Genomic DNA, 21,558 nt, shown 5'->3' with positions numbered 1-21,558 from the left:
CATTAGTAGCATGTCTTTCTACCTTCTCCAGCTTATTGATGTGCTTCTTGATATATATATGGGCACTATACTACCACTGCATATTTCAATTTTGATACCATGAAAGTCATAAACAATTTTAATGTTTTATCATCCTTATACTGTATTTAAAAGTACAGTAGTTCTGAAGTTTGAAAGCATAGCATATGCTCCTTGCAGTGTCCTCAGTTGACAGTACTATCCAGAATTGCCCCTAGATCTTTGTCAGTCAGTCAGTGTGTGTGTGTGTGTGTGTGGGGAGGGGGGGGGTGAGTGTGTATGTGTCAGGTGCTTCCTCAGTCAGTAATATGGACAGTAATATTTGGATTGTAGTGGATATAAACTAGAGCTATAGTGACATTTTTCAGGCCCAAATTTGAGTCCCCAATGATTAATGTGAATGACATATAGTAAATAATAATGAAGGTATAGTTATACACTAATATAACTTCTGTATCAAATCAAATACTCTTTGTAATACTGTGTAATAGGTATTCAATTTCTTATTATTTATGATAAAATCTCATCACAATTTATCTCATGTACTGACATATACTGAACATATAAATAATTTACGACCAAGGATGCATTAATATTCTATGATACAATATTGTAATCCTGCAGAGGATAAGGAAGCTGATTCGCCCCTTGCCTGAGTGGGCTCCACCTGGTGATGTCTGCATTAGACCTAACGATTCATTTGGTGCCAAGCCTCTTCTTAAAGTCACATCTTTTGGTAAGTTTAATTTAATCTTCTTTTAACATAACATTTCTACTTCTCAACTTTACACAATAAAGCAGTACAGTAATATTATCGTGCTGGAGTTCCACACCCAGCACGTACTGTGTAGTATTTGTACTGTGTAGTATTCGGTATATAAATTAATAATTTTAGCATTATAAAACAAAATTTTGTTTTTTAAACATAAGAAATACGATTGTGAAAGAAACTGTGTGTATATTTTCATGAAGTACATTTTCAAGAATTGTGAAAACAAAACTAGGTGAATTTTGTCTTTACCACTGAGAGTTGAAGTCAGCTGTTGCTTTAGCAACAATTCTGATGAAAATTAAGCTATTGCTTAACAACATTAGGGTCTCAGTAGTACAGTTGGATTCATTAACTCAATTGGGAATTCCAGGAGGAACAGAAATGATTGGGCATGTTTCCTTTCACCTGTGCCTCTGTTCACCTAGCAGTAGATACCAGGGAGTTAGTCAACTGTTGTGGAGATACATCCTGGGGAGGGCCAGTAGTTTGATAATTAGGGGACCTTAATTAAAATGGACTTGACCATATATATTTTTTTTAATACCAGATAAATATTAAAGTTTTTCGGGGTGGAGCAAGTTTTCCTAGTCCTTCAAAATATAGTGGAACCACGGTTTACGAATGCCCCATTACAAATGTTTTGGTATACGAAGTCAATTTCCTTGTAAAATTTGACTTGGTGTTCGAAGTTTGCGTGGGAATAGGAGTGTTTGTTGATACATGTATGGGTCAAGCGCGTGGGTTCTGCTGGGTGCGGGGCAAAGCACGCTTAGTTTACCAGTTTATCCCGCCTAGTGGTGACCACGCTTGAATTCTTCGTGAAGAATTTCATTTTTTTCCTGCTTTTTGGGTTTCTGAACATAAAAGTTCTTATTATATATCATGCCATGGGGTCAGTGGTAAAGTAAAAATGTGTGCAGTATGGGAAGAATGCAAAGTTTTGCTGTAAAGATTCGCCCAGATAAAGCTGTAGCAGGCTGTTGCATTAACCTTTTTAATGACAATGTGATGTCTCACTACAGCCAAGAGTTAAAGTGTAGCAAAAAACAAAAGTCTGTAGACAGATTCTTGGCAAGACAGGTCCGAATGATATGCCTGCAAAACAGAATCCTTCCAAACACTAACACCTCTCCTCCTCCTCCCCATCTTCTATACGCTAACAAGAGTCCTCAATAAAGGAAAGGTATAGTAAAAAATATGAGTACTGTAGTATTCTGTATAAAATGTATTTTTAAATTGAATATTTTTGAGCGAGTGTTGACTTGATTAATTCAATTTACAGTACTGTACGGGAAAGCAAGCAAGTTTTTAAGTTCCTGTTGAACCTTGGGAGTACAGTATGTGTGTAGAATATTCATTTAGCTTGCCCAAATGAGATTTTCAAGAATTTGGATGTCTCATGCCATTATGAGACATCTATGCCAGAAAAAAAATGCCTGCTTAATCTTATTATGATGGTTTGAGTAATAATGCACATATGAGCACACATTGGTAGGTTTCCTATGCACATTGAATTTGTAACTCCTACCAATTCCATGAATCATATTGCCTAAAAAGGGCAGAACACTATTTTCTTCATTCTCATTTGTGAATCAAATAGAAGGAACAAGCAAATGAAGTTGATTAAGAAAAACTGTTTGGTCATGGTTAACCAGCTAAAGGCACAAAATATCAACGTATCTACCTACACCACATTAGAGGGTAAAATCCTGGCCAAGATTTTTGTTTAAAAAAAAAAAACTCCATGTACAAATTGCTTAAAACCTGGGAGAGGGGATTACCAATACCCATATTCACCAATTTCAATCACTGAAGCATTTCCATTATTAATTATTAAAAGGAAGAGCTGTTCCATAACATAGCATAACATGCCTCATTTTAACACCACATACGTTGCTGTTAGTACAGTACCAGATATGTTCTTAGCAAAACAAATTATCAACTTTTCTATTAAAGGAAAATGCTAGGAAAGACATTCTTTCAGTAATAGAGTGGCACTCCAGTATATAACTTTATGTGATGAGAGAACACATGAGTGGGCAGGTTCACAGGGCATGATGCATACACTGCAAAAGGAAATAAAATACCTTATTTTAGCAGGGAAATACACTATACCTCCTTTAAATGTAATTTCAGCAGTCAATAATTATTTTTAATAATTTTAATTTTCCTTCTGTAATAATTTTTAATATAATTCATGACATAATTAAAGGCCACCATATGTCAGTACCTTGCAGTATAACCCACTACTGTAATTTGAATTTTCTCTTTAATTAAATGAACAAGAACATGGACTTAATTTTGGGTGAATTACCCAGAGATCTGAGTTACTGATGCCTGAATTAATAAGCTCCTACTGTATTAAAATTTATTGTGTATGATCATCAGTTTATCATACTGGATGAAATGAGTGGATATCTTACCTTTAAATTACAGTAAATTATAGCTAAATTTTAAGTTAAATGGCATTTAACTAATCAAATACAAGAAGAAATTCAAATGAATTACACGCAACTATGTTGAATCGTGGAATTCAAACAAACCAATTATGTGGCATCACATGTATCTAAAACAAATTAAATGTTCATGCAAGAGATAACTTTATTACTCACCTGTTAATGTGCAGTTCTCAGGGCTAATACTAATACACACTATCTGAGGCCTAAGAGTACTAGTACTGTACATGTGTGTGCTATACTAGACCTAGGAATATTTACGATAAGTTTGTTTAGCTTAATTTTTTTGGACTATAAAGTTGAATAGTACCAAATTCTACTAATTGCTTAGTATATAAATTTTTGTACTATAGGCCACATAGTTATAAAAAGTACTATCTAAACAGGAGGATGGATTGTTTTATGAGAGTGTATACTCAAGTACTGTAATTATTAATGCTTGATTTCTCCTTGCAGATGAAGACACCGTGAATAAAATATAAAAGACACAGATTCTGTTAAACAGGATTGTTAGCATTATTTCCAAGACAATATTTGTATCTGCACTAAAGACAATCCACTGTGATGCTGACTATGCTACAGTAACCAGAAGCATAGATACTTTTTAGAGTAGCCTTTTCTATGTTACAGTATTTATATTTAGACTTGAGTCATTTTCATTAATAATATAATTTATTGGTGTAATGAAAACTGACTATCGTGGGCATTTTTTTTTTTTTTGTCTTTCTAGTTAGGAAAAAAAAAAGCACCAAAGAGTAGATGTGTACCTGTACCTTTTATATACTTGGTGCAAAATAAAAGTTGTTGTTGAACTAGAGGTATTTTTTCTGCTAATTTACAAATTAATATAAAAGTTACCCCTGTGTCTTGCAAGTAACTTGAATTATCAGTTATTCATGTGTAAATACCATATACAAATGAGTGGAAATAGTACCTGTATTTTATTCTCATTTGTTATAAGAAAACAAACATTCTGTAACATGATGCATCAAATAAATAAATTATTATTAATTAATTGTAAAGCTAAATCTGGACTACTATCAAAGTCTTGCAAAGGGAATAATGTCACATACCCATTTTTCAAATGCAAAACTAGTTGAAATTTTCATAATATTGTCACATTCAAAATGGTTAGAGTAGCACAATTGGAAAGAGCATTTTCATGTAAATATTGTATTTTGCCTTGACAGTTTTTTATGCATGAGATCAACACCTCTATTTTCATATTGTCAAAATACTTCATAAAAAAAAAGGCAATGACTGATTAAACATTATACAGTATTTATACTATTGTCTTGAGCTTGTGGTAATTCTAAATGTTACGAAAGTTTGAATAAGTGTATGAGAAGTCAATACAGTATTTTATTAACAAAATTTTTTTTTGTTTTAAACTGTACAGTATATGAAATGTCACTACCTAGAAGTTTGATGTTTAATAATTTTAACAGAAATTAATATTAATCTTTTTAATCCAAAAAAGATGAACACTTTATATTCTTATGTTTTAATTAAGAATAGGTATTATTTACTATTTTATTATCATATATAGTATTGTACCCAAAATATACAGAAGTTTGTAACAGAAACAGATAATATTAAGAAAATGGGAAGTGCAATACTTAATGAAATATTGTTATATTGTCTCAATTTAGAATCAATGTAATGTTGGCAATGTTTCATGTTTGTTAAACTTAGTTCAGAAGGTCATATTTTTGTATAATTTATGTTGTTTAGGTGTATGAATATCAATGTATGTAACTTGTATAATTCAGGGCCTGGATATTGAGTGCCATTTCCAGAATACATGCATCACAATTCTCACTGTGTACAAGAACTGACAATTTTAATTGACGAGTGAGAAAATTTTAATGAAAATATTTTGATTTGTACAGATGGAAAAGTGTTGAATTTAATTCATGTCAAGTAATTCAGAATAGGTTATAATGAGAAACAAACACTGGACCACCAGAAGGAAAAGATGGGCTCGGATGATGATCTTGGTAAGACATTTAGAAAAGATAACCAGTGGGCACAATATCCAGGAATAGTGCTGGTTTGATGCCGAATCAACGTCGTTAGCGTTGTATCAGTGTTGATTTAGCGCCACTCCCGGATATTGTTCCCGCTGGATACTTAGTGTGTGCTGCATTTATAGATTTGAGGAAAGCATACATTTTAGTGAATGGAAAAGGAGTGCAATTATGACTGAGGTGCTGCCATTACATCACAATACAAAGAGTAGTGGTTTAAAGAAATGGTTTAAAGGCCAGGGGTGTGAAGAGGTCAAGTACCATTAGCACCAAGTCAATTTACAACCATTTACAAAGTTTTTGAATATATATTTATATATAATATGGATGATAAAAGAAAAGTATGAGTCTTCATGGCACAGACCAGTATTCAAGAGGATAGTTTACCTGGAGAATTGCAAAGAGAATGGTCTTTCTTATCATTTGCAGTACGCTCATTTTATCAAAGCTGACAGTTAATGTTTAATGTTAAGATGGCGGAAAACACCAGTGTAATGTTGATTCTGCATTTATTATAATATCAATAAGTTTTTCTTAGCCCAGTGCTGGGATGGGCAGTCAATCAGGACTGAAGTGTAATAAATGCTTAGTTATGATGTGGAGTGCAAGTATGATGCAAATTTTTAGATGATGATGAGAGACATGTAGGGAAAAGATGGTGCAATGTAAGACTTGCAGTATATTTATTACTTATGCCTGAATTTTTTTTTTAGCTAGCAATCTTCAATAAATCCACAGTACTGTATATATTATTCTTATATATGCAAATTAACTTTCTAATGAAAGTTTCATAATACTGCAAGGTATTAAAATCACTATTGTAAATATAAATTTTGTTAAGTTGTCACCAATATTTTATTTTTATATATTTTGTTGGCACATGATTGTGACATGTTTCATAAGAGAATGAAAATGTTTTTTTAATAAGCTGGTTATCTTGGTGGTAAACAGAATTAAATTTTGGGACTCGCTGAATTCTGTTGAATCTCCAATGTTGGGCCCTTTTTTTAACAATTATCAGACTGCAAAAATTAAAAAAAAAACTATTTGGTACTATTTTAATTTGAAAAATATTAATTTTAAAGATCTAACTGTAAAAAAATCCCATTACCATGTAGATAATACAAAAAATTATATATATTATATTATATATTTATATTTATATTTATATATATATATATATATATATATATATATATATATATATATATATATATATATTATATAATATATATATATATATTATTATATACATACAAACACACACACACACGAATACAGGTATAAGGAAAATTTTAACTTACTAGTTGTGTAGAAAATGAAAATTGTGTGTATTGTACTTACAAATATCCTATCATCAGGCTACGCTCGTCCAAACTGTGGCCAAACACAAAAATATATGATACAGTATTTGCAAATTTTTAACACTGTATAACCATAAACAGTATTTTCTTTAATTTAAAAAAGTAGACATTTTGGTTCTGTTGGTTAATATTTGTAGAACATGGGTGGAGAATTTGAAGGCAATTTGAACATAGGAATAACAGTTCAAGCAAAGTTCAAATGTGATCAGTTGGAAGCTACGTATAAAGTATATTTTATTCATAAATAGGGTTTGGCGACTGGGTTAACCAGCAGTTTACCATTGGTTGAGGACAAGCTGTATGAGGAATGATGAGAATTCACCAAGACTGGTGTGCAAACACTGAGGAATACTGTCACACTGTCTAAAGGAATGGGAATGTTCAGTAAGCAGAAGCGTAGAAACATTACTGTTGTGCTTTTTAAGATAAGGATTTTATGCACTGTACAACAAATATTTGTAAAGATCATTCAGCCAACTTCTAAAATTACCTCCTTATAGAGATAGTTCTAAGGAAAATGGTTGACTGACCTGGTGGTACAATACTATGGTGCATCAAGCCCACAGTATGAAATAGTGCTAAAAGTATTAACTGCACTCGCCTTCTGCCTAACATATTCTTTAATATATTTTATCTTCAATAATTCAAGACAGTTTGTGCAGCTATTTTATTTCCTTTGTCAATTTTATGCTCTTGTCAGAAACTTTGCCTCAGCAATGAACTATTTTGAAATCAAAAACTTTATGTAAAATACTTGGTCTAAGAACTTTTAGGCCATGTCTCAAATACATACAAGCACAGAAAGACAAAGAACTAGACCATACATAGCTAGAATAGAGGCAGAAGAGAGACATGATAAACATATTGATGTACTATGCATACATCTTGATTCAACTACATTCAGAGTTGAAAGCTTTTTCTTAAATTTGTCATGTGTTCACGACCCTTTATTTCTTTAATGTCAAATTAAGTCGTGCTGTAACAGCCAATTATTTAGTTTGAACAATAGAAGGATATACCGAGGCAAATCATGATGGCTAGAAAATACACGTAATATTATTTAGGACTTATAGAAAATTAGTTAGGAATTATCTTAGGGGGCTCAAAATGCATTGGTAGTTGTGTGAACTTTAGTCAGACTATTTGGTAATGATTTTTTATTTTACCAAAGAAATACTTCATTTTAACAAACATTCAAAGTACCACTCCAACTTTATTTTAAACCAAACAGGGAGATCATAAATGTGTAAACTTTATGCTTTTTTTTTAAGATTTTAGGATAGATTATGTGAAGTTTGATTGGTTACCATATTAACCCTCACCTAACAAACTTCACATAATCTATCCTGAAAAAAAAATATAAAGCAATAAAACCAGTCTCTTTTCCACTAAACACTTATAAACCTACTGTGATGCATATATACTGGGACAAAAAAGATAAAATAAGACTACAGTACATTATGCCTTTAGCAGAAAACTCTGCTAGAAAACTAAATGGCTATATCTTGGATGTTACTTCATGCAGTCAATGTGGTGTATTTCCTTCACGTTGCAAGAGACAAAGTTTAGGGATAGACTGGCACTTGTGGCAGATTCCAAGATATTGCAAACTTATTTCTTGTGGGGTATATATTGTTAATTGCATGCGCAGTATACAGAACGATAGTAGTCCGAGAAGGTAAAATAGTGCACAATAGTCAGGTCCCATGAAAAATTTGGCCACAAATGATTTGTGGGCTCTCACAGGATTATGCTTTCTATATCTATAGTTCACAGGAGCTATAAACATTAGCTCCAAAAGAAGTACTATATTGTGCTTTTTTTTCTTCCTTTACAACTGTGCCTCACAAAATGTGATACAAAAGCTCATGATCTTGGAAACAGTTTAATGAAATTTGTAGATTTCTATATTATACACATTCTCAAAATTGCTATGATACTTTATACAGTGAAAACAATAATTATACAGTAAACATTCACAAATATAATATTTCAAAATAAAATATATAAAACATGGTTACATCAGGTGCTGTATTTGCCACACTACCTTAACCATAGTGCTGCACGGCCTTAAAAATTATTATCAGAAAGTTAAATTGCCTATCTATTCAAGTTCAAGAAATTATTAGTGGTGAAAGGAACAAAGGAAATGGAATTTGCTACTTAATTTACTCTTAGGAAATCCTGAAGCCTAAATATTTATTCGTAATGTGCATATATGGCACAAAAATGTTCTCATTAGCCAATTTATTTTTATATCACAGCAAGAGTAGTATAAAGATAATTTAAGCATGAATGAAACAGTTGTGTGAGTGCTTGGTAATGAATTGTCCTTTATATTTCAGAGGTGTCCTCTCTAGTTTTATTGTGGTTAAAGCAGGGTGTTATCAAGAGACTTGCTGATGACAGAATTTTATATTTTAGAGTGAATTGTAATTGAAGTTGATCAGATAATGGGCAGACAGGACAACTTCCCTTCCATTCTTCGGCCATTTACTGGTCACTTTAGACAATGGCTTGCTTGCAATCAGTTCTCCACTACTCCCTGATTTAAGGAGGTTTCCCCAACTTTCAGGATAGGAAATTTTGCTTTCCCACTGTTCCTTTAGTCCTATATCCCTTGATAAACTCTTTGGCAAATAAGATTCCTTTAATATCACCAGTCTTCTTTCTGCTTCCGTATTGGTATCCTGAATGATAAGTGGAGTCTGCAATATTCTGTAACAAATGGGGCTATGTAGCTTTCGTGCTTGGCACCTTTAAATAGTTACTTAAGGCCATATATTTTGGATGGTGTAAATGTTTTATATTGTATATATATGATGTAAAAAGCAGTTACTCACATGTGTAAGTATAGATCATATCATATTAAGGATTTTGCATCACTCATTATAGATATTCATGTATTATTTTATAGTAAATATTTCTGCAGTAACCATGAAAAAAGTGATGGTTATCTTGGCAGGAAAACAATTACTTCTTCCCATTAATTATAGTTTAAACTGATTTAATGAACAATAGTGGTGTTTAAGGCACTTGTAAATTCTTAAGAATTATTTGCTAACAAACAAAAAAGTCAAATATTCTTTTTCTAAACTAATTTGCCATTTAAATTATGTAAATTCTCAAGTGTCAAAACTGTAGTTAATTAGCAAATGAAGAATGTTTAGTGGTAAAGCTTTTATTTATTAACTAATGTATCATAGTGACATGTCTGAGTGCTGATGTATGTGAGCAGTATCAATGCTTACAAATGACATCAACACTGTGCCAAAATTCTTGCCAGGAGGCTTGAATTTGATGTTATCAGAAACAATGACAGTAACCACTCCCTATTCTGCTTAAGGTATAATTTTACTGGTTGTATATATTGTATACTTAGAGATGTATAAGGTGCTGTGAAAATAAAAATATAAAAATTATTCAGTTTGTTTGATAAAGTACTTACTTCATAGTATAAATCTGATGCCGTGTTACCCGAGGACTTGTCTTCGCGGTGGAAGATGCCGGACACGTGTATAATTTCCCAAACATTTCAATTGCTTTCAGGTGACAAAACTTGAAAGAACACACTAAGGTGGACAATCTTTCATAATAGTTTAAGAAGAAATTTGACAGTTAGCCCTCCATACTAATTTGGAAAAAAAAATACTATCTTTTCCATTTCATTTAATTACAACAATAATAATTGTTCATAGTACCAGGTCACATCTCAAAATTGGTATAAAATGGTGCTTGGGTAGATTATGGACTTAGTGAACACTTGTGTTCTCATTAAAAGGTCAAACATTTATAGTAGTAGAAATAAAAACAGATAATGTGGGATGATTTACTATTATGCACTGCAATTGGACAGAGGTTTAATGGTGACAAAAATATATTCAAGAATATATTAGGCACATATATTTCACACGAGCTTTCTTGATAACAGTAATGCAGCAAATACAAATCAAAGTGTACTACAGAGTACTTATACAAGCTCGTACATCATGAAAATATGAAATATGGTTTAACTATGTACACTTTCAACTCCTCATATACAAAGGACATTCACAAACAAATCCAACAATAATTTTCTATGAAATAAATGTGGCAATTTACCTAAAGTTTTCCTCAACTTAATCCATGAAATAAGGTTGACCATTTCTCTCTCTGCGTTGAGTAAGGATCTCGACACCCGTTTCAGTCACCAGCAATGTCTCCTCAAACTGGGCCGAAAGTTTCCCATCCAATGTCACGGCAGTCCAATTGTCTGGCCACTGCTCATCTTTCCATGTTCCTGTCAGAATCAATGATCAAATATTTGAGGCATGAAGCATGTGGGCTGGCAACAATAACGCAGTGTCCATACAAAAAGATAAATGCAAAACTGAATACAGTACAACAATAAAAAAATGAAAATAATATGGGGATTAGATGTGACCAGATGGCTCCATGATGAGGAGGAAAGAGTGCAGACCCTCGTGTAGAGTTGTAATGGAACATGGGAAAAATGGTAGAAGGGAAAACTCTTATAAATGTGGTGCTAGAATTGAGTAATTAAAATATCGAGCAGTAATTAAAAATTGAAAGTAAAACTCTTGCACTTTAAGAGTACTCTTATGCACTCTTAATTAATATTAATTATACTTATTATGTACTTTTGCGTACAGGTATTAATATATTTAAACTTGCATATAAATATATGCAAGCAAGCATATTAATATACTTAATATGCACTCTTGCATATAAGAGTATGTGGAATACACAAGTTGATAGATGGTAAGAGAATGCTCACAGATGGTTTTGGGCGTTGAAAAAAATAGGTGCTTGCAAACTATGAAGAAAGTGTTTTCAAATGAATTTGAGGGGAAGATAGCGAAAGGTCAGGAAAAAGGTGGCCAGACTTGGTAAGTGTTCATGATGCACAGGACATAGTAATAACATTCCATCCTTCAATAATAAGAGAATTTATAACAACTATATGGTCAAACATGCAAAAATGGACTGTTAGACCCAAAAAAAATTTACATTTTGTACTATTGAATTACCCCAATGGCATACTTAAAAAAACAAACTTATCTAACTTTTCCAAACAATCCTAAACCTACTATATGCTTAATATAATACATGTATGTGCAATGCTAAGCCTAGGATGGTTTGTTTGATTTTTGGATTTTTTTCATGGTCTCTAGAAAATTAGTACTGAAGTTCAAAATGCAAACATTGTTGACTAAAACAGTCAAACAGTTTTCTATAATAATATATAGTTCATTCCACTGTTGGAATGTGGTGGTGCTTGCTGCTCAGTGATGGTAGCCCAAGCAGTATAATTTAAGTTATGACCAACAGATGAGCAATATTTATATTTTAATAGACTTTAACAATAACCTTTTATAATATTATTTGCCTTTTTCTTTCCAGTCTGATACTTCTCCATCCTATAAAAGGGGTGGGGGCAGGTATGGGGAACAATGCCGATACCGTAATATATGTCTCAGTATGTATAGACGACACAGGATTATATTTATTAGGAAACAAAAACAAGGCAACATAAAAAAAAAAGATACTTCCAGATTTACCACAAGTGCTTTTTTTTTCATTCAGTTTAACCTTTAAGCTGCAAAGACTATTTCAATGTCCTGTCATTGCATACACAAAAAATTGTCCAGAAAAGATTTTTTTTTAATGACATTGTTAACCCTTAAACTGCTACAGCATAAGGGCCAGGAAGCCAAAAATATTCAAATCATGTAAAAATTACCTAAAAATGTTAAACAAATCTCCAACTTATTGGCTTCAGTATCGTCAAAACTTTCATCAAAATATTTTCAGAAATTGATTTTGAGACAATTTTTTTTTTTAAAAGAAGAAGAATATTTTGTTGATAAGAACAGCTTCTATTAACTGGAACTGATGGATAATGCAGTAATAAAGAGATGCAAGCACCTGTCCGACACACAAAGAAGAAGAATAGTAGTAAGATGTGCCCACAAAGTGGATATGCAGCTGGTGCCTTTATAACATTACTGAGTAATACATAACAGCACAAATAATAATGAGTATGTTGTTATGCTCTATTTTGTTATATATCATAAATACATTGCCCAAAGTTAATATCTATTATTTTCACCAATGTTCAAAAAACATTGAGGGGGTGGGATATTTTTTTCGCCTTTGTTTTTTATCTGATTTTGTTGCAACCTCTACATCCTGGAGAGTGTATACCCATCCCCGACTATGTGAAGATAGAGTGAAATTGGTCTACAAATAAATCAACTCGCAGACTTTGGGACTTAGAATTTGGGGGGCTGATATTTTTCACAGATTTCAAACTATTTTCTTTGCCTCTCTAGGTTGTTTTGATGATTAGGGACCAGATTAGGGCTTTTTGACTTATATAATGTATACCCTAAATACAGCCCCTAAATCATTATATTATTATAATTATCCCTATATTTCTTTCTTTTGGTGGGGGGGGGGGGGGGAGGGATTATTTTTTGTTGACTTCATTTTAACACATATAGATCTACAACTTTCACATATTCGAGTACGAATGGCAAACAATGTTTATTAAAACATACAAGTAAAAGTAAAGAATTTGAACTACCTATATTCATTGTTGATAACTTCAACTTCAATTATCTCAAACTTGAGTTTCAACTTTCGAGTGGCTTCTAAAATTCCAGTTTCTGACTGATTCTTAGCAATTTGACATATTGTGTGTTCAGCTTTCTGTTCTACAATCCCTTCAGAATGGATTTTTCATAAACCCCTAAACGTTTGAAGTATACATTTTTTTGTCTAAATTTGCCGCATATTTCAAATGCCATATTGATGATTTTTTACAGTAAAGTATACTGAAAACCTATATTTTTATTTGATGAAAATGAAAATCATATGCTATTCTGAGAGCATAACAACACCAAATGAACAATTGGTGATAGTTTATTTTTATTTGATTTGAAATCTGAAGTTTTCAATGTTCAATTTTAGAATTATTTTTGATTTTCTAGTTTTTCAAGTTATGTTGGTGATCAAGTGACAAAGTAGGAGCATTAGCCGAGTTGATTATGCACAAAAAATTGGAAAGCATTTGTGCAAAAAACTGGTTATGTCCAATCGTATAAGTACGTTTTGCGCCGTTTAAAGGTTGAGGTAGCCAAAAGCAGCCATATCTATGGATACAAATAAGTTTGTGTTATGAAAGAATGACTGAAGTGATGATTGTATCTGAAGCTATGGTTATAGTGACTGCAGATATAGTTGTATTGGTGGATTGTGACTATAGTGTTGTTTGTTATGGTACATAGTGATTATTTTGATGACAATTGAAAAAAATCCACAAGAGCCGTGATGAGGGTTCGAACCTACTTTACATCCGGGATGATCCCAGATGCGCCTTAGTCGATTGCACCATGACATGGTCAAAAGAATTGCAACCAGAGTGCTACTGCCCTCACACGGATCCCGCAGCCTCTCCGAGACACAAACCGGGGTTTTACACAATTCCCCATCCACTCAGGCTGTCAACAAGCTGGTTTACCTCTTCGCCCTTACATACTTCAATACACTTCAATATGATTTGTTCATTTGATGTATCACACTATTGTGATTTCTGTGTGTGTGGTAACTGACTGTTTTGATGATGGTTGAATATTGTATTTGGTATGGCTTTAGTTGTGGTGGGGATTTCGTATTAAACATTTATAAAACTAAACTGCATGTCTGCCAGGAAAGGAACTGGCCAGCACTTTAAAATTTAACTGCCTAATTTAACAACAAATTTTAACAAATTTAACTGCCTAATTACCAGGTGTGATTCAATCGTCCATGAGAAAATTTAACTTCAATTACCACAGATAGGAAAGTAGACCTCACAAGACAAGTTTTGAATGGGTTAATGAGTACTGCATCCATAATATTGAGCTTTCGTCATGAAATGAGAAATATGTTAATACTGACAAAGATGCAGCAAAAACACTCATAATGGATGTGATGTGAGAAAAAGTGTTGGGCAATCAATGCAATTTGTTTGAGAGGGATACTGTATGTTGAACAGTCACATTAGCATTATGTCATGCACCACCCACCAAAATAATAGATGTAGTCATGCCATCACGTGCCAATGTGTGTATTTGCAAAGTATTCTTGTTGTATCAGAGTTTTGGTAATAAAGAAGAGTGAAGCTCATTCACGAGTTTGCATTTTTTGATGATGCTTAATCCAAGAATTCTGGATGTGTGTGCTGTTGATATAGGAGAGGAAAAATAACCTGAGTGCGGAATCTCTCTGAAATGCATCCCATATATTCCAAATATCCTAAATTCCAATTTCAGAACTACTCTTTACAAAATTTTTTAGAATTACATCACTTACCTGGAGCATACCTGGAAGAGGTTTCAGGAGTTCTTCTACTTCCCTTGAGGAAATCAATAGACTCCTCTAATGTGTAAATGATTTTATATAAGAACAAAGGGATGAACATGTTGCAAGTCTAAAGAATATTCACACCTACCTTCTGAGATCATTGGTTCAATTGTGAATGTGTGCCCAGGCTTCATAATACCAACAGCTTTGTTTTCTGCAAGAAAATATCATAAAATGGTTATATATATTTTACACTTTTTACAGATATTATAAAAAAGAAGAGAATTAAATAGCTTAATTAATAAACAATACAAGACACTTGTATATAGACTTTTACTACAAGTTGGTAATTACCTAAACTAATGGGCCAAAAATTTGCTATTCAACCAATGCTAATTCAGAATGTGAACCACATACGTGTAATATAGTACAGCATTTAATGATAAATCATTTATTATTTAACACATTCATGGAAAGCTTTATAACTTACTGGCATAGTGTGGAACAGATGGTGCTGTATGGAACAGCTGATGAATGCCATGGCCACAGTAGGAACGAACCACAGAGAAGCCCTGGGAGTGAGCATGCTTCTGGATCACTGAGCCAACTTCCCTATACTTGACACCAGGCTTAACTGCAGACACAAATACAAAACTCTTAGCATTCTTGCCTTCTGCAGATGTAATGTGCATCCGTTGACTAATAAATTTTCAATGCACACAAATGTTGTCATAATATGCCACAGCCTGTTCAGACCACATGCCTCACAAGTGAGAGAAGCATCTAACTAGACCATATGTTGGTTGGGTCCTGCTCGCTAGTACTGTGTGGGGCTCTGTAAAAGTGCTGCCGCCAACACCTTATCATGTGTTTGTAACAATATTTGGGAGGAATCTAGTGATAGTTGGTGCTGCAACTTATACAGTGCTTATGTATAATATAGTGTATAATATAGTGTGTGCTTACAACTAATGTGTGCTTAGAAGACATCTGTATAAACAATTATCAAGTTAAATATGGTTTGCAATGAGGGAATTTCAGACATTCCTCTAAATTAACATTGTTAAACACACATTGTCCCAATTTTTTTTTAATCAATTTTCACATGAATAAGTATTCCATTTTCCCGATCTTTCACATTATAGTAGTCTACGGGCTCACCAAAGCCCGTTCTACTTGGAACTGTTTGTTCCGAGTAGCTGAATCTAAAACATCATCATTATGAACAGTATTTGGACCGAAAGAGCACAGATACAATTATTTATTCCAGAGTGTGTTCATAAAGATTAAATGGCTATCAGAGGAACAAAATACAATCGAACACGTGTTATATTCTGCAAATTTAGCATGGCATTCAGATTATGAAAATAAAAATGGGTAAAGAACAATGAGAAGTTCACAGTAAGTGATGATAGAATAAGGGAAGCAACCTGTGGACCGAGCGCGTGGTTTTGGTGGCACAGGCGAGGCGCGCCTCAGTTTATTAGTGTATCCCGCCAAGTGACAACTCTGCTTGAATTCTTTGTAAAAAATTTCATTGTTTTTGTGCCTTTTTGGTTTCTGAACATAAAAGTATAGTAATTATTATATATCAGCGGTAAGTGGTCAGTGGTAAAGTTCAACCTAAGAAAATAGTTTTGAGTAGAGGCAGTAGAGGATGTCCTTTCCTCATTAAGAAAATGTGTGCAGTATGCGAAGAACTGCAAATTTTTGTTGGAAAAAACTAGCGTTGAATTTAATGAAACGGCATTTTCTGAGCAAGTCCCGGAGGCTCCCCCGAGCTATCCAGACTGATAGGAATAGTCCTAACTGTTGGCATCGGTCTATATGGGTGGAGTTCTAGGCTTACCGAGGACCACATCCAGAACTTGGCCCTCTCAGAGAGGCACGAGGGGCAATGGCCCATAGAAATGCACATGTGATTTTGGAGTATTCTATATCTGCCATCGACCGGGACAGGCACCTAGTAAGGTAAGCACCCCCAAAACAAATCCCTATTCTGGTGAAACCAACGAAAATAACCAAACAAGTGGACAGAACTCCCCCAAATTAAAAGGAGCAAACGAGCATGACGTTTGGGCTATTGCTCCTCGTGCCTCTCTGAGGGGGCCAGGTTCTGGTCATGGTCCCCGGTAGGCCTAGAACTCCACCCATATCGACTGATGCCAAAAGTTAGGACTATCCCCATCAGCCTGGATAGCTCCGGGGAGCCATAGGGGCTCCACCCAGAAACTCACCCAGATAAAGGTGTAGCAGGCCGTTACATTAACTTTTTTAATGACAATGTAATGCCTCACTACAGACAAGTGTTAAAACGTAAGGAAAAACAAGTGTCTATAGACAGGTTTTTAGTGAGACAAACAAGCAGTGAGCCACAACCAGGTCCTAGTGGTATGCCTGCAAAATGTAAGAAAGAATACCCCATAAATATCATACCTGCCTGATGTTATAATGGAAGGGGGACTCCCCCTTTCAAACACTAACACCTCTCTTCCCCCCCATCCCCCCTCCTCATCGTCTTCCATATGCCAACAAGTCCTCAATCAAGGTAAGATATATACATATCGTAGTACAAAATATTTGTATTATGATGTATAAAATGTATTTTTAAGTAAATATTTTTGGGTGTGTGGAAAAGATTAATTAAATTTACATTATTTCTTTTGGGGAAAATTTGTTTCGGTTTTCAAATTTTCGGTTGTCGAACCGTCTCTGGGAATGGATTAAATTCGTAAACAAAGGTACCACTGTATTACCATAAATTTGGTGTCAAAATGTTTGCAAGTGAATTTGCTGGAATATAGATGTAATATAAAATGTGATTTCATAATAGAATTTGTGACATTTTATATACAGATTTTTATTAACATTTCAACATTCATATTTTGGTCAACATAAATAAAAATTAAACCATATGGAAATGTGCACACATTATCAATGTATTTTTATTACATAAAGAAAACAAACATAACAAATTTTTCTGGCAGGTAAATTGTAAAACAGTGAAAATTCTCACAAGCAGAGTAATTATTATCTTGCTTTACAGATAGTTGGCCAAGGTGATCTATGGTTGGTCCTCTCAAACTATAAGCTATGTCCATACTGTATTAAAAAAAAAATATTAAAAAAAAAAAAAAAAAAAGTGATTTTGGGGAATTTTGAGATGGATGAAGTATTTCAGCATCATTGAAATGCTAAAATGTTAATATGCTAAAGAACAATGGCTAAATATTCAAATAATAATAATAATAATAATAATACTGTAATAATAATAATAATAATAATAATAATAATAATAATAATAAAACACAATATATATTTACCAATTTCAATGGACTTCTGAAGACATTCCCAAGTGGTCTTGACAAGATTTCGTGCTATGCTATTCACCTCTCCAATAAATAGGGTTTCATTCAAATCACCGTGGAAATTGCGATGGTAAACTGTGACATCAACTGTGGAATAAATAAACGTTAATAAGTAAACAAATTAATGCCATTTTTGGGTGAAGAACAAGCAGCATACAGTAATGGAAAGCAATCTCATTTGTTTGAGCATCCAGCATGTGCCAAAATTTGCTGCAGAATCCCAAGGTAAAAGAATGAAGAACCTAAGTAAACAAATACAGCAAACTCAAAATTTTTAGACATTTCCTGGTTTGCATTTGAAAATTACTCAACGTTCGCTGTCAGGACAACATAATCATTCTCTTTAAAATCCACAAATAAAAGAACTTAAAGAATGTTATCAGGATTTAGGGGAAACCTGGAATACCCAAACATATTCACTAACAGTGAGGTATGGTGCAGCTTCGCAACATTGCTCTTGAAGAAAATGTAGCGCTACAACAACGAAACACAGTTAATGTCAAAAATATTTTTTGGCCAACCATTGTAAATTTCATTAGACACATAATGTACAGACTACATACATTACATACATTATCATTATCGTGTCTCTCCAATATCACTGGGTGGGGAGGCATCAGTCCAGAAAAAAAAGGCAACACAGCAAAACAAGGCTACTGTCAATATACAGTAAAATGTTAAAAGTATCACTTCCATTCACAATATCATTCAAAATACAATATTTAGCATCCAGGATAAACAAGCATTACTATATACACTAGCAGTTATCAACACGCAATAACCCGCTGCTTTATAAGATCAGGTGTATAATACTTCTCCCGAATTCTTATTTACATTGCATACAAATGCATATATTCCTTTCTCGCCAACAGTTTCCATCCAGCCTCGTTTCATACAATATCCACACTCCATACCTGCTTCCTTACTCATTCATTACGTTTGCCCACCTTCTGTTGGTGTTCTTCTCCATTAATTTTACTCTCACATTCACTTGAATACACACACTTCACCAGTTTATCATCCCTTCATTCAATATATTATCTTTATACCTTCAGTCAACATGCCCAAACCATTTCACTATGATCTCAATTTTGAGTTTACTGACTTTTTATATTCCATGTGACATTTTCATTCTCCTAACACCACACATGCTCTCAGATTCTCCATGTCAACAGCTCTACCTTTTGACTTTTTCTCATTCATGCCACACAATCTCACTCATATAAGAGTTGGCATTACCTCACTTTCCATACAGACCTCTTGCTTTTTCCCGACTGACCCTACTCTTAACTTCAATAACACATACACCCCTCTTGAGCAATTGCACAATTACACATGCACTGTTCTTTCACACACACAATTTCCTTTCCTCCACCACCATAACTTTACTTTTTGTCCTCCTTCACTTTTAAAAGTCTTCTCTCATCTTAATAAACATATCTCACTCTGCTAAAAGAATGCCCAACCACTTGGGCTGGACAGTAGAGCGACGGTCTCATTTCATGCAAGTTGGGGTCCAATCCCCGACCGTCCAAGTGGTTGGGCACAATTCTTTCCCGTCCCATCCCGAATCTTTATCCTGATCCCTTCCAAGTGCTTCCTTCCGAGTGCTATATAGTTGTAATGGCTTGACGCTTTCTCCTGATAGTTTCCCTCCTTCCATCCTTCCTGCTAAAAGAACTACCATCTGCATACACAAACTTTAAATATTCCAATTACTGTACTTATATTAGGCCTACACATTAGTTTACACCCATCTCTAGCATTCTTACCTTCCATTCCTCATAACCTCTCTCATTTACATTGAATAACCAGGGTGTCATTATGTAATCCCGTCATTTACCAACATTACTATTAAACCAACCACGTAATATAGCATTAACTCGTACACATGAATTGCTACCTACATTGAAACATTTCACAGAATTTAGCAATACATCAACTCAATATATACTCATCACTCTCCACAAAGTTGTTTAACTGTCAAATGTTTTTTCCAAGTCTCTTCACATGCCTTTTCTATAAGGCATCTCAAGCAAATATCTGATCGATAAAACCTCTTCAACTATAGAAGGGTTTTAATTTAAAAGTTAAATTGAACCAACATACAGTATTTGTTTAAGCAAATATTTTCTGAGGCATCCATATGTTCTGCGAGGACACACGTACTGTACAGAACATGTGTGCGGTCTAGCCTCATTACTCAAGCCCTTTCACTGATTTTTTCTTCTGATATATTACTACTTGGGAGTTGAAGCCAAATTATGCTGCAATAGTGTGGGTACATCAGCTGTACTTTTAGTTGGTTTAGTGTTCTTAGTTTTGTACCAGCTACAATATAGGGGAAGATGCCTTCTTAATGCATGCTACGATTAATTTTTTTTACCAAATTATCTAATTTTAAATTAACATAATAAAATGACAAGGAACTCCAGTACAAGACATACTACAATACAACCAGGTACTTACTATTGCATATATCCCCATTCTGTAGTGGCCTCATATCAGGGATGCCATGGCAGATAACTTCATTAATTGAAGTGCAACAAGATTTTGGAAAACCATGGTAGTTAAGGGGTGAAGGGTAGCACTCTCTCTCAACTGCAGCTTCGTGTATAACACGATCAATTTCATCTGTAGTTACACCAATATCTGCTACCTTAACTCCCTCGTCCAAAACTTCTCGAGCTAACTGAATAAAAAAAAAGGTTCTTAATTTTTGTAGTAGTTGTAATGTTAACGGTATTTATAAATACAAGCACTACTTTACTGTAGTTATATTCCCAACATTAAACTCTTAAATAAATGCTCTATAAAATTCCGAGATTCTGTGACAAGTTCTCGCTCAATCAGCAGATTACAGAACCAACTAGGAAAGAAAACACGCTGGACCTGATAATCACAAACAATGATGAGCTAATCAGAGACATTACAATCTCAGATACTACAAACTCAGACCACAAGCTCACTTAACTGCAAACTAACAATAATAACGGTAGTAGGTCCAAGAGAAACAACAAGCGAGAAGGGTTATTCAATCAATTCAAATTCAACAATAAGAGGATTGACTGGGGAAAAACAATGTAGACCTTGCAAACATTCAATGGAATACAGTCTGAAGCGACAAAACTCCCACACCATTGCTGTTTATAGAAGAAAAGGAGGCGACATGATCAGCACATAATAAATAGTAACGAGAAT

General features: G+C 33.8%; 2 protein-coding genes across 3 annotated transcripts in view; one reads left to right on the top strand and one right to left on the bottom strand.

Moving 5' to 3' along the window:
* LOC123775283 (sodium- and chloride-dependent glycine transporter 1) overlaps nt 1–6,247 on the top strand; it is a 53,050-nt gene extending 46,803 nt beyond the window's left edge. Inside the window, exons 14-15 of the mRNA XM_045770290.2 lie at nt 643–754; nt 3,703–6,247. Coding sequence (XP_045626246.1) covers nt 643–754; nt 3,703–3,728 — 138 coding nt within the window. The 3' untranslated portion in view covers nt 3,729–6,247. The remainder of the gene's footprint in view (nt 1–642; nt 755–3,702) is intronic.
* A 2,264-nt stretch (nt 6,248–8,511) lies between these two features.
* Nucleotides 8,512–21,558, bottom strand: part of LOC123775285 (methionine aminopeptidase 1) — a 27,075-nt gene continuing 14,028 nt past the window's right edge. For both annotated transcript variants that reach the window (XM_045770305.2, XM_045770313.2), the window contains exons 5-9: nt 20,827–21,049; nt 18,313–18,444; nt 15,480–15,623; nt 15,138–15,203; nt 8,512–10,919 (exon numbers count right to left, since the gene is read on the bottom strand). In XM_045770305.2, coding sequence (XP_045626261.2) covers nt 10,759–10,919; nt 15,138–15,203; nt 15,480–15,623; nt 18,313–18,444; nt 20,827–21,049 — 726 coding nt within the window. In that variant the 3' untranslated portion in view covers nt 8,512–10,758. The remainder of the gene's footprint in view (nt 10,920–15,137; nt 15,204–15,479; nt 15,624–18,312; nt 18,445–20,826; nt 21,050–21,558) is intronic.

The sequence above is a fragment of the Procambarus clarkii genome, chromosome 10 (assembly GCF_040958095.1).
Source record: "Procambarus clarkii isolate CNS0578487 chromosome 10, FALCON_Pclarkii_2.0, whole genome shotgun sequence".
NCBI classification, from domain to species: domain Eukaryota; kingdom Metazoa; phylum Arthropoda; class Malacostraca; order Decapoda; family Cambaridae; genus Procambarus; species Procambarus clarkii.
The sequence above is the reverse complement of the archived record's forward strand: the minus strand, read 5'-3'. Positions and strand labels throughout refer to the sequence as shown.